Genomic DNA, 13,333 nt, shown 5'->3' with positions numbered 1-13,333 from the left:
GGAAGGAAGGAAGGAAGGAAGGAAGGAAGGAAGGAAGGAAGGAAGGAAGGAAGGAAGGAAGGGAGGAAGGAAGGAAGGAAGGAAGGAAGAAGATAGATGAGCATGTCAAGGATCAGATGATAGCAACTCAGAATGAAGTTGCAAAACTCCCCAAAAGGTTAATGACAAACACAATCAAAACTAGTTACAAATAAAGAAGCGAAGGTGCTCTCTAATGCAGGAATCTCCATAGAACCAGCAACCTAGCCTGAACTGTCCAGAAAGCTCCAGAATGGAAAGAGCTTACTGTATTACAACCCTTGCTTCAGTGCGGATAGGTCTCTCACTTCTCATTTATTCTTAGAAGAGGTTTGCTTTACATTGCTTCTTAAACCCCTAGCCTAGAAATGGTCAGGGTAAGTTTGACCCTAAAAAGCTTAACCTAATAAACAGGTTGGTTGACTGATGGTCTACAATCCCTATGAGAACACTGAGGATTCTAGCTCCTCTTAGCATCTCCATCTCTTCTTTAATCCATGGTAAAGAGGGGCTGCCTGTTTACACAGGAGGAAATAGTCTTAGGGAGAAGCTCTGGAGATGAGGGCAGAAGGGAGACATCTTGACTTTGTGTTTTGGCAGTCTTTGGTGTAAACTATTGGAGAAATGTGAGGCATGGAAGCAAAGTATGAACCAGACAAGATCTTTGCAAGCACTTAAAGCAAACCAAACTGAACCATTTCTGAGGTTCCCAGAAGAGAGATAACTGGATTCTCTTTCTTCATTTCCATTTTTGTTCACTTACAGGAACTTCTTGATTCCAGCTGGGTCAAGAAGGTGCATAGCCCAAATATCCAAGGAATGTCTCTCATTATAGGATATTCAGCCCAATTTGCACAACCAGGAAGCTTTGATATGTCTGATAACATTTGGATACAAGACTCAGCAGTCATGGGTAGCTTTACTGTAACCAAATTTGGGAAAGTTGTTGAAGGAGAATGAGGGAGAGAGACTGGAAATCATTAGAAGTGGCAGGGTTATGCAAAATCAAAGCTCAAGTTTAGACTGGCATTCTAAGCTCACTTAACACAAAGTGTGTCCATCATTCTCACTAGTCACAAGTGCCTGAAGCCTTATTATAATGCAGCTATAATTTGGAGAGAGTTCTCACACTTTTTTTTAAACACTGCTGAGGTTAGAGATGGGGTCTTAAACCTCTGTGGGTTAAATCATAGACAAAGAGATAGGTACATAGTTCCAGCAAACAGCTGAGTTTTTACCATTTTTATATTACTACAGAAAGGCTTGAAGAGAATGAAGTAAACTGGATTGTAAAGGAGATATAGGAATGGCTGGACAGTTTCATAATTCCTCAGGCCAAGCTTGCCCTGGTAAAGACCAAAAGATTGCAGAAGAGAGTCAGTGTGTGGCAGAGAGTGGGGGAAGCCTCAGTTCCAGAGACGGTGACTCTGTGTAGGGGAGACCCTAACACATGCCATCAAAAACTCTGCATGTTTTCCTGGAATCCAGTAACTCCAAAATTTGGATGTGTCCACATATTTCTAGGCTCCCATTGCCATCTTATAAGATCTAACTCTAAGACAAGAGTAAGACAAGATTCTTCACATGACTGGGGAGACTACAGCCCTTCCTGCAGGGCTCCAAGATAGACAATAGAGTGTTTACCCTGAAGAAGGCAATCGGCTGTGTGTGTGTGTGTGTGTGTGTGTGTGTGTGTGTGTGTGTGTATGGTGTTGAGCATGGTGGGTAGTGAAATTCAGAAGTGCCTGGTTCCTTTCATTCTGTTCTCCTATATTTGATTCTGATAGTGTCTGGAATGAGCTCCTATGGGCCTATTCATATATGCACATGTGGGTGGAGGATAAAGGGAAAGAAGAAGGAGGTGATAGGAGAAAAGAAGAAGAGGAAGCAAATGAAGAGAGGGGAGAGAAAGAGAAGTTGGAGAAGGAACAAGTTGAGGGAAGGTGAGGGACCCAGGATACCCCTTCCAATCTTATTCTTCAATTCTACTTTCTAGAACCTTCTAGCTCCTCTGTGCTCACCGACAACATCTTCACTAGAGGCCCTGACAGGGTGAAAATTAACCACTGGGCTTCTCTCACCACTGTTCAAGGCAATGATGGACACAGTCCTATCTCCTTCTCCCCTGGTGTCAGAAGGGGGCAATACTTTCACTTCAGGAATAATGCCTGCCCCGAAGGAAGCCGACTTTGTGTTGTACTGTCGCACATGGATGTACCTGTGTGCATGATCACATATGCATATGTGCAGTAGGCACATTTGCTTTCAAGTAGAGGAAATGGGACACTATTGTTCTGTGCCCGCCCCCTAGGCCTTTGTTTTCCTGGTTCTGAACCCAGCCTGCACAAACTGACCCCATAGACTATGGTGAGCTGATCTCATAATGGCAACTTTAGTTACAGTTAATTCTCCTTGTAACAAAGATTATACCCAAGCTCAGAGTAATGGAATCTAGTTGATTTCATTAAAATAAATTTGGTAACAATGGATAATTCTGTAAGATGATTTTGTTTCCTCCCCTCCTCTTTATAGATTGAAGAGCTAGTATTTATAATGATTTTTTAAATTGGATTTTTGTTTAAGAAGAATAAATCAGCCATAATTCCTGGCAGACTTCTCCCTACAAGATTGGATTAATTGTCCCATGAAAGGTTTGGGTTTTTTTTTTTTTTTGGGGGGGGGGGGGGTGTTTGTTGCTTGTTTTTTTCAAAATAAGGAGACTGGGAAAATTTTTGATCACATTATTAGCAATAATCTGGGCAATTTTTAAGCACAGTTGCTCCCATTATTCCTGTGTATGAAAGGTTTCTAAAGCGTTAATAATTATTTCATTTGAATGTTGTTTTTTAAGCATCTCTAGGAATGGGGTATTAGGTGATTTTTGGAACTCCTGCATGTTTGATGTGGTGGAGAAACAATGGCTGGACATCTCTTGTTGTCATTTGTAGGCAGGTGTGTGTATGTGTGCATAAGCACATGCATATTTACAGTAGAAACAAAGCCTGGCAGTCTTGGCACCCAGTGTTCTCTAGATGCTGTTCTTTGAGGAGGAGAAAAGATGAATGACACCACAGTCTACTTTCAAACCCCCAGTAACCCACTGTGGGAAGTAATAAGGTACACAGATAAAATTTCTGAAGTTCTCTATGAAGCTATGACCATGCAGGTGAGCCCAAACAGTGCTGATGTAGCACGGAAACAAGAGGAATGCTGACCCATTCATGGCCAGACAGACACTGCATAGGAGAGGCACCTGGGGATCCTGGGTAACTCACACTTTCCATTTTCCTAAGAACGTACACTCATAGATGCAAATGAGTAAATACAAATTTGAATAATGTGAACATAGGTAGGAGAGATGAAGAGATGATCAAATAGAAATGAAGCTGAGGATATGAGAGGTGCGACTTTACAGCACATTCAATAACTCTCAGTGGACCCTAGCTCAAAGTCCCAATTCCCATTCATCAAAATGCCAGCTGGACTCCAACACACTTGAAATAAAGAAGCAGTATCAGAAGGATGACTGAGAATCACAGCTCATCTGCAGGGCCGAAAGGAAGACTAGGTTCAAAAATGGCCACCTTGCAGGGCAGTCAGAAGCACTGAGCTATGTCTCTGGGAAATGTGAGTCTCAGAAGAAGGCAGGTGTTTTTCTGCATAATTAATAATTAATAATTAATAATTAATAATTGCAAAGGGGGCTCTGGGAAGCACAGATATCTTAGGATCACATAAGCTCTGTCCCCAAAACTCTCCCTCCCTCAACGAGGCTATGAGTACCCTGTGGGAGAACTGTGTCATATGAATAGTGCATTAGGGGACCATGAACTTAGTCACAGCTTCTTAGAAGAGGCAACATCCCTGAAGAACATCAAGCTAAACTCCTATTTTAAATACTGGAATGAGAGCCAGGAAGAAAAAATGGAACCCAGAATGGTGGAAAGACTTTACAGCAAGTTTTTGGTAGAACTGCTATTAATTCAGTAACCAGACAACTTGAGGGTCACTGCCCCTCCCCCCAAAATCAACCACCCAAAACCCCACAAAACAAAAGCAAGCAAGCAAGCAAACAAAACAAAACAAAATACCCTAAGTTTTTCCAAATAAATTTTTTCTTAACCCCACTGAATTCCAATGGTATATTCAAATTCGAGTTCTTTCCCATATTCGAATCATCAAGAAGCCCATAGGAGAATAGTCATCATTCCCATGACTTTTGCACTTCCCCCACTTCATCACAATATGCCTTATCCTTAACCAGTGAGAGTAAAGAGGTGCTATATGACAGTTGGCTAAAGTTTCTCTCAGGTAGAGATGTTCTGTGACACTGTGCTTGAAGTGGGCACCTTGAGAGCCATAACAGGGATATAGGGAACCAGCAACAGGAGCCCTGCAAGGCTAGGAACTTACCTGAGATGCCGCTGGCTGCCCAATGACAACCCAACCTGGGCACTGCTGGTCTTGATGAGATACTGAAGCATTGGATGCCCACTGATCCAGGAAACCCTGGGGCGTGTAGACACCACAGTCTTTAATGCTTGTTTTTTGTTCAAACTCTTCACACATCCCATCCCCATCATGGAAATAGCACCGGCTGGGTTCATCTGTGGGAAATGGACATAGGAAGGGAGTCAATAATTAAAGAATTCTTCTCTGGCATTAACTCTCAGCAGCAGCTGTGGAATAGACCATACAGACCAGAAAATTCTTTGAACCTGTGATCTTTAGTTACATTGGGATACTCTTCAGCCTTAATGGGAAAAGAATCTAAGAAGTCTTGTCATGCGCAATGACTTATTTGAAATTGGTAGGTGTGATACTCAATAAATGAAGCACAGGGCTGCATGACTCCTTTTACAGACAGACAGACAGACAGGCAGGCAGGCAGGCAGACAGACAGACAGACACACACACACAGAGAAATTGAGAGCAGAAAGTACAACACTACAGCACTTGGTGGTGCTGGGGGTGGAAACTGTGTGCAATGTCCATGGGTTCTATGTAAGGTGAGAATGTTCTAGAAATTTCTCTCAGGTTTGTGCTTATGGATGACACATCTGACTGCACACCTAGAGTATGCTGGGAAAGCAGAACTCATCTGTGTGGGTCTGTTGCCCTACCTGCAACCAAATTCATACATTTCCACTCCTCTTGAGTGAGGCTCAATCACAATGTGATGACGGAAGCATTTTATTTACAACTGAAATATTCTAGATACAGAAACTGAGATGCCGCATGTCTTTAATAGGTGCCCAAGTCACACAATTTTTAAGTGCCAGTTCACTTTGCAAGTCCTAAGCATGTTTCCTAACACCATAGGATTTTAAGCTTGCAACCTGGGTTTATTTAACTCCAAGGAAGATTTCAGTTTTGCATAAAGAACAAACCAACTTTATTCTCAGCTCAGCAACTAAACTGTGTTTTATTAAATAGTCTCTTTTCTTCTCTGGAATCAGTCATTGGAGCAAAACAGATAGCAATAGACTATGGAGACTCAAAGCACCCAGTCTAATGCCCCTGCAGTCTTAGATGATAGTCTTCAGTGTCTCATGGAGATGCCAAGTGATCAAGCACCAGCCTTTTTTGAAATCCTTGTTTTGATTTGTTGCTTTGTTTATGGGTGTCATTAAAAACTGTGGCTGGTTGCACCAATGCTCTTTTGGCTGTAAGGACAAGCATCAGAGTAATCATGAAGAGGATCCCATCAAAGAAGAACTGACCTATGTATTCAATAGAGAGCAATTCAGGGAGAGGCAAAGTGGATCTCCCTAAAAGATCATCCTGTCATTTTTTAAAACTAGTGTCCATTCTGCTCTACCACTCTCTAGTGCTGTGAGGCACAACTAAGCAGCCCCTCCGTACAAGGTGCCTATTTTATTAACATCTCTGGATTCCTGTGAATTTATGGTTTGATCTAGGTCATCCATCTAATATTGACTGGTGCAGAACTCTGGAGAAGGTACTAAATTTCAAGTAAAAAGTATTGGTTTCTTCTCTGTCCCTTGCACCGCTTATAACTATAAAAGATAGTTTTGCCTCTTAATCCTGTCCCCCCTCCTCTAATGTGATTCTAATTGTCTCAGTAAGGACAATATCCCCACTGGAAAGGAACATAAATATGCCTTATACATCCTAAAATACTCATGACAAGAAAATATGCAATTCTTCTAAAGGGTCAATTCCTTTCTAAGTGGCTGAATTTAAACCAGCTTGTGAAATCAATACTTACTTGAAGTACTTTCAAATATTCTACCTTCTAGAGAAAAGCTAGGGTCATGAGGGAAAAGGACTTGAATTTTTATGTTGTTATCTGTAAAGGGAGTTATTGAATTCAGGAGCAGCAGAATGTTGAGCCTTTTCCAAGTTCCAAAATTCTTTGTTTATTCCTACAAACAGTCTACGTAGTAAAATACTATCAAATGTGCCAGAGTAAGTCAATTCATTATAATTCAATTATTGCATGATGGGTGTAAGCCAGCAGAGAGCTCCAGTGACCAGTATGTCAGATACTTTCAACATGGAAAGAAGGCAAGGTCAGCACTTACCACAGTCTCACAGTCACCGGGGACGGTAGCCAATTCAGATACAATAAAACTTTAAGTCCAACCAAAGGGTAATCTGCCCTAAATCGAAGTCCAGTAAAGGGAACTGCAGGAAGTTATACAGTCCAGTTCTCGGCCATAGAGACAGCTGCTCTGAGGGTGAGAACTGGAACCCTTATGCCTAGCCTCTGTCTCTTTATGCTTCGCAGAGAGTTGTTTCTATTCATTATTTAGAGAATGATAAAACATGATCTCCTAAGGATAAGATTGTGAGGTTGGTTAACTTTGGTACCAACTTACTCTTCTTACAATGTGCAGGGAGATGGGGAGAAATTATGTTAAGATTATGTAATACCTACCTTCTAAGATAATTTAATTCATTTCCCAAGGCAAAGGGCACGCTCAGAGTAGCAAGAAATTGGATAAAAGTATGTTCTTTTTAAGGTTTACTTCTTTATGTTTAGATTTAGGTTGCAATAAATCTGTTTGATTTGAACTAGAATTTGAGAGTGGAAGGAGGTATAGACAGACAGGAGCAGGAGAAGAGTTACATAGCTAAACAGTAAGTCAATAGATAGGCCCCAAACCTCAAATGACAGAGAGGAGCTATCATTTGAAAGAAGACAGGTTCAGACTGGAAAGATGGGTGAGTAGGAAAAGCTACTTGACACCAAGCCTGATAACCTGAATTCAATACTTGAGACGCATGTGGTGGAAGGAGAGAACTCACTTCTCCAAGCTGCACCAAACTTCTGAAACATATGCAAGCTGGCACCCCTTTTTATTACTTTAAATAAATAAATAAATAAATAAATAAATGCAATGTAATAGTTTTAAAGAGAAAGGAAGAGGATTGGAGAGAATAGAAAGGGGAGCAAAAATGAATGAATGGAGAGAGGGAAGGAGTGAGAAGGAAAGAGAGAGAGAGAGAGAGAGAATATGAGTATGTCTCGTTTCCTCTCCAACATTATGCTGACAAAGCTATTGTTAGTCTCTTTTAAAAATAACATCCTTGGACTCTGCAATTCCGTTTCTCTTGCTACTAGTGTCCTAGGGGAGCCCCTTCACTCCATCTGCCAGTGTTTTGTCTGGGGAATTCTCTCTCTTTTCCTCACTCCCTCTGCCTCAAGCACCAAAGAGAACAGGGTAAGGAATGGAATACAAATGTACGGCCAGGAAAAACAAAGACAGCAGCAACAGAACAATAAAACAAATGGAGCTTTTTGTTTCCATTACGTCCATTTACTTAGGGTTCCTTGAGGGCTTTACATTGGGTGGTGAGCAAGTGATTGTGCAGAATTTGAAGTCTACAGCAAGACCAAATGATCACTCTGCCATCCTACCTCCGGTGTAGTAGCCTGATGAGATTTATAATGGAATATATTCCACTTTAAGCAGAAAGGGATATTGTGAATGTAGAGAGGAAAAGGGAGGAGAGAGAGAAAAGGTAGAGAGAGAGAGAGAGAGAGAGAGAGAGAGAGAGAGAGAGAGAGAGAGAAGAGGGCAGAATGGGGGGAGGAGTACTAGAAACACTGGGAGACTTTTGACAAGTATTTGTTGAATGAATGAATGAATGAATGAATGAATGAATGACTAAACTAGAGAATGCCTGTAGTGCTTTGGAAAATCCTTTGGATTTGTCTCAGGGGGCTAGAGAGATGGCTCAGCAGTTAAGGGCACCAACTGGTCTTCCAGAAGTCCTGAGTTCAATTCCCAGCAACCACATGGTGGCTCACAACCATCTATAATGGGGTCTAATGCCCTCTTCTGGTGTGTCTGAAGAGAGCAATGGTGGTGTACTCATGCATAGAATACATAAAACTTTTTTTAAAAAAAAATAAAAGGTTTTGTCTCAGGCTAAGGAGAAAGAACTGAGGCACAATAAAGGACTGGCTTACAGTGAATCTTATACTAGACAGACTGATCTCTCTCTCCTTTAGCCATCTTCTCCTACCAAAGAGGAATTCACCATCTCATATTCATTCTTATAGATTAAATGGTACATTTAGAAATCTGTCTACCCAGAAAGAATACTTGATGGGAACTGAGAAGGTCAACCTTTCTCAACTGAGTTTTTAGACGGTGAAAACTTTCTATTTAATTTGGAGGAAATGAGCTTAGTTTCAAGAGTGTGAGGCCTTCTGTGTGTGGACAGGCAACTTGTCAGCTCTGCATAGTCTTCATGTCATGTTCTCATCTGTACAGAATGTTAGAATGAAATACTCTGCCCCTGCATCTCGAAAGCACATGATAAACCCTCTTCTTGAGATAAGTAGGAATTGTTAAACCTACTACAGCGTTGAAGACCAAGTGACAGATTTTTCACTAAAATCTAGGCAAAGAGTAAAGTATATGTATTGTGAAGAGTTCTTCCTTTTAAAATCAGAACCCTGGATTCAAACTATCTAATGAGCTGACTCAGATTAGTGATTAATGTTATACATTTCAACTTTCTATATCTTAGGGGCTTAAGGGCTTGGACCAGGTATTCCTAAGTGATAGAGTCACTAAAATATTAAAAGCTATGACTGTGGAAAAGGGACTAGGCTGAAGAGGATATAAGGGGGATGAGAAGGGAGAGTTAACATCTCAATGAAGCTTTAAAAGGATTTCTTTCTCTGTTTTTGTTTATGTGTATATACCTAGGTGAGTTTATATGCATCAAGGGCATGAAGGTGCCTGTGAAGGTCAGGGACTAGGGTCTCCTCTCAAACTGGATGTCTGAGCCATTCTGAATCACCTAACATGGATTATGGAAACCCCAATCCTCTGCAAGAGCTCTTAAGTGCTAAGTTATTTCTCCAGCTCCACAAAGCACTGTTTTTGTATGAAGGAGGAGGAAGGGTTTATATGGCTTATATTTCCAGGTCCCAGTGTACCATTGAGAAATACCAGAGTAGGAACTCAAGTCAGGAAACTAGAGCTAGGACCTGAACTAGAGACCATAGAGGAATGCTGCTTACTGGCTTGTTTCTTGGCTCATGCTTAGGTCACTTTCGTGCTACAGCCCAGCTCCACATGTCCAAGGATGGTATTCTCCACAGTGGGATGAACCTTCCTACATCAACACGTAATTAAGAAAATTTGCCCATAGAGACACCCACAGGCCAATATGATAGAGGCAAGTCCTTAACAGAGATTCCTCTCCTCCCACATGTGTCTAGGTTTTGTCAAACTGGCAAAACCTACGATACTTGGTTATAGAGTAATACACTTTCTACAACAAAACAAACAAACAAATAAAAACCCAGTATGAGTACCAAATCTGATTTCAAGTTATTTTAACAAATTATTCTATATAAAGAATTTAATGAAAAATTTAAAGGAAGGTCTAGACCAAGCTCTGGCATACATAATTGCAACAGGGCCACTTTGTAACTAGTTAGTAACATGGTTCTTTGTGATCTCCCATATGTTGGAAACATTGTTTTATTTTCTGCCTTTTTGGCAATTTAGAAAAGAAATAGAGAATCTGGATAGAAAAGGCAACACATATTGTACTGAAATTTAATAAAGAGATTTGGCAGTCTTCTGAATTAGAATTGAAGGTGTGTTGACATCACCTTGAATTTAGTGTATTTCTTTAAATGGGCTGAAAAAATTGTAGCAAAGATAGAGATCTAAACAAATGACTACACATCTAACAGACCCCAATAGTCCAAGCCCAAAATAATTTTCTATCTATCTCTCTTTGGAGCTCCAGTTACATTTCATGATACCAAAGAGTGAGGACAATTCATACCATATGAATTATTAGTGACAACAAAATAGATGTGAATACAAGAACAAATGATGCCTGAGACACCAAGACCTCTATAATCAGCAACAGGAAATAGAAAAATGAAAATTGGCTTAGATAATCTAAATAAATATGTGGGGGGGCCCTAAACATTGATATGCAGAAAGTATGCAAAAATGGCCCAAAGGGGGTAACAAAAGATTGAATACTATAAATAGATTTTCAATGGTTTGGATGTGATCTTATCACCACATAAAGAAAAAAGAAAAGGGAGGGGAAGGGGTAAAGGAGAGAGGAAGAAAGATAGAAAGGAAGAAGACTGCAAATGAAGGAGAGAGGAAGAAGGATGGAGGTAGGGAGGGAGAAAGGGAGGTAAGGAGGGAGAGAATGAGGGAAGAAGGGAGGGAAGGGTGAGAGGGAAGAAAGGAAGGAAGGAGGGAAGGAGGGAGGGAGAGAGAGGGGGAAGGAGGGAGGGAAGACAAGAAGAAGGGGGAGGACTCATCTATTCTGAAAGCTTTTCTCTTTTCTTCGCTTCAGTTTTCCCTTCTGCCTAGTAAACACGTTAGATCAAATAGTTTTATAATCTTCAAATATTTTACTCAAATTAATTTGGTTCTTGATTCTTTTAACCCTCAAATCCTCAAGCCAGTATATATATTTTTTTCAGTCTGAAATGGGCAACTGGAAATAAAAATGTTCAAAATCCGTATACAGTGAACTTTTTTGAAAGATGTAGAAGAGGACTTTAATGAAAATCACATGAAATCGGGCACCGAAAATCAAAATTCAAACTTTAAGCCTGTCCTAAATTATTCTTGGCTATCTAATAACCTATATCACCCCACATGACTCTCTCTCCTTTTGCTTTGCTATTTATTCTTTAAAGCAACTTTACTTTTCTTATCTATTTTGGAAAGTGACTATAAAGATGATACAATAGTAGTATAGAAAATACTTAAAGTGTCGACATTTTCAAATAATGTTTTTACTTTGTCAAATGTCACCTCCCAAATCACCAAACTGGCTTCCCATTTTCTTGGTCATGTCTTACCATGACCATTTGCCTGCTCAATAAAGGATTATCTAAACAGGTTCCCAAAATACAATTCTAATTTTTGCACTGGCTTCTCTCTACCACTGTCTACTATACTCCTCTCATGACATTAACTTGCCTCTTGAAATATTTATTTTATCCTTTAATTTTCTTTTTAAAAAAAAGAGCAGCTGTTCCATGAAAGTAGAAGAACAGGTCATTTTGTCTTTGTCACCGTAATGTTCAGTGATGTTCAGTCTATGCAGCGAAGACCATCTGCATATATATGCAGACTGAATGAATGAAGATCTGTGCTCAGAAGACCATCTGCATTTACATGCATACTGAATGAATGAAGGTCTTGCACTGCAATAATTTCACTGATTACCCACCTCGTCCACATCGTGTTCACAAACACAGCAACTGAGATTGAGAAAAACTAAGTATCTAATCTAATGTAACATAGTTAGTTGGTAAAGCATGGAGGATCCTGACTGGCTAATAAAGGACCATTATATAAATACTGACAAAATACAACAACTGATAAAATATTGGTCTATGAGAACTTTATGTATGTGAGCATAGTGAAAGACCAGGCATGCAAATAAAAATGTATGCATGCATGTGTATCTTCCTCAAGCTAGGGAAATAAGGAACCCATCATTCTGTTATAGCATACTAAACATTAGAGCCAGCAGAGGCTTTTGGATACACTTATGTTATATGTACCAATGGGGTGGACCAAGGACTGGAGGATGAGTCAGAGCACCACATGAAATCAAGGCAGTAACCATACTCTGGCAAAGTTATGACTCATTATGACTAAGGTGACTGCAGTGTGCTGGGTAGTGCTCCCATGAGTAGCTAGAGTATCAGCTCAGGGTCGCCCCATCTTGAGCCTTGATTGTTCTGGCTTGCCTCAAAGCCTATGCTCCTGCCATATGGTTCAGAAAAGTCCAAAAGAATGAGGCATTCCAGGCATAGGGTCCTCCAATTCCAACCCAGTAAGACACATTGGAGTATATAAAGATCGAAAGCCAGGAGGTAGGCAAGAATCACCACTGGGTAAGTTTGTTCTTCCTTGTATGATGAACACGATGATGTTTAGACTTAAGAATGCGATTTTATGTCAATTAGAATTGGTATGTTTTTAAAACTTGTACTGGGTTCCTGCATTTTGTTCTTAAAGAGTCTGTGCATGTGTTTCCACTCTTTCACTAAAGAAAAGGGAAGAAAGACAAGAAAGATTAGGAAGATGGGATCATTGGTCCTAAATCTAACGACTTAACTAGAACATTCAGACATAGAAATCCAAACCACTACCCTTTCTGGTCAGAAACAAAAAAGTAATCGCGACTCTTCTTACACAAAACAGCTTCCAAGAAGCCATGGTTGCTCTGATGTCAGAGCAACTGGAAGAGGGGTTTGCCCCAACAAAAGCAAGAGACTGCAGACTCTATTGCTAGCTATTGACTCCAGAACACTGGCCAGAGATGCCCCCACCGCAAGACTGGAAGACCATGTGATTCTTGGTCACAAAGAGCTGTACTATAGTCAGAGACTGGGATACAGAAGAGAAATCTTCCACTAAGCAATGCCCACTCAGGTATTAAGATATCTAACCTGAAAAGGAGGGGGGCTCAGTGGGTCTGAAAATGTAATCATCTGCCCCGAATCTCAATTCTATACATTTACTCTTTTCCGACCCACCTATGATGGGCTTTGTCTGATGTTCCAGCTAAGCAAAGTCCTATGACTTGCTTCACTTATCTCTAATTCATAGCTCAACCAGGCATACCCTCTGGAAACCCTATCTGGCATTCCTTCTCTAGAAAGACTAGCTGCCACCCCTTGTTGCATTTCTATAGCACCAACGACTTGGCCAATTAAAATCACATTTATAGTCTCTGAAGAAAGAAATTATAGAAGATCTCAGAAGATGGAAAGATCTCCCATGCTCATGGATTGGCAGGATCAACATTGTAAAAATGGCTATCT

At 40.5% G+C, this 13,333-nt stretch overlaps 1 protein-coding gene across 1 annotated transcript in view; it reads right to left on the bottom strand.

The window, feature by feature from the left end:
• Pappa (pappalysin 1) overlaps positions 1-13,333 on the bottom strand; it is a 225,968-nt gene that overhangs the window by 82,332 nt on the left and 130,303 nt on the right. Inside the window, exon 10 of the mRNA XM_021160402.1 lies at positions 4,432-4,625. Within this exon, the coding sequence (XP_021016061.1) occupies positions 4,432-4,625 (194 nt within the window). The remainder of the gene's footprint in view (positions 1-4,431; positions 4,626-13,333) is intronic.

This window comes from Mus caroli, chromosome 4 (genome assembly GCF_900094665.2).
Source record: "Mus caroli chromosome 4, CAROLI_EIJ_v1.1, whole genome shotgun sequence".
Lineage (NCBI taxonomy): Eukaryota > Metazoa > Chordata > Mammalia > Rodentia > Muridae > Mus > Mus caroli.
This window is presented reverse-complemented; position numbering and strand designations above follow the sequence as displayed.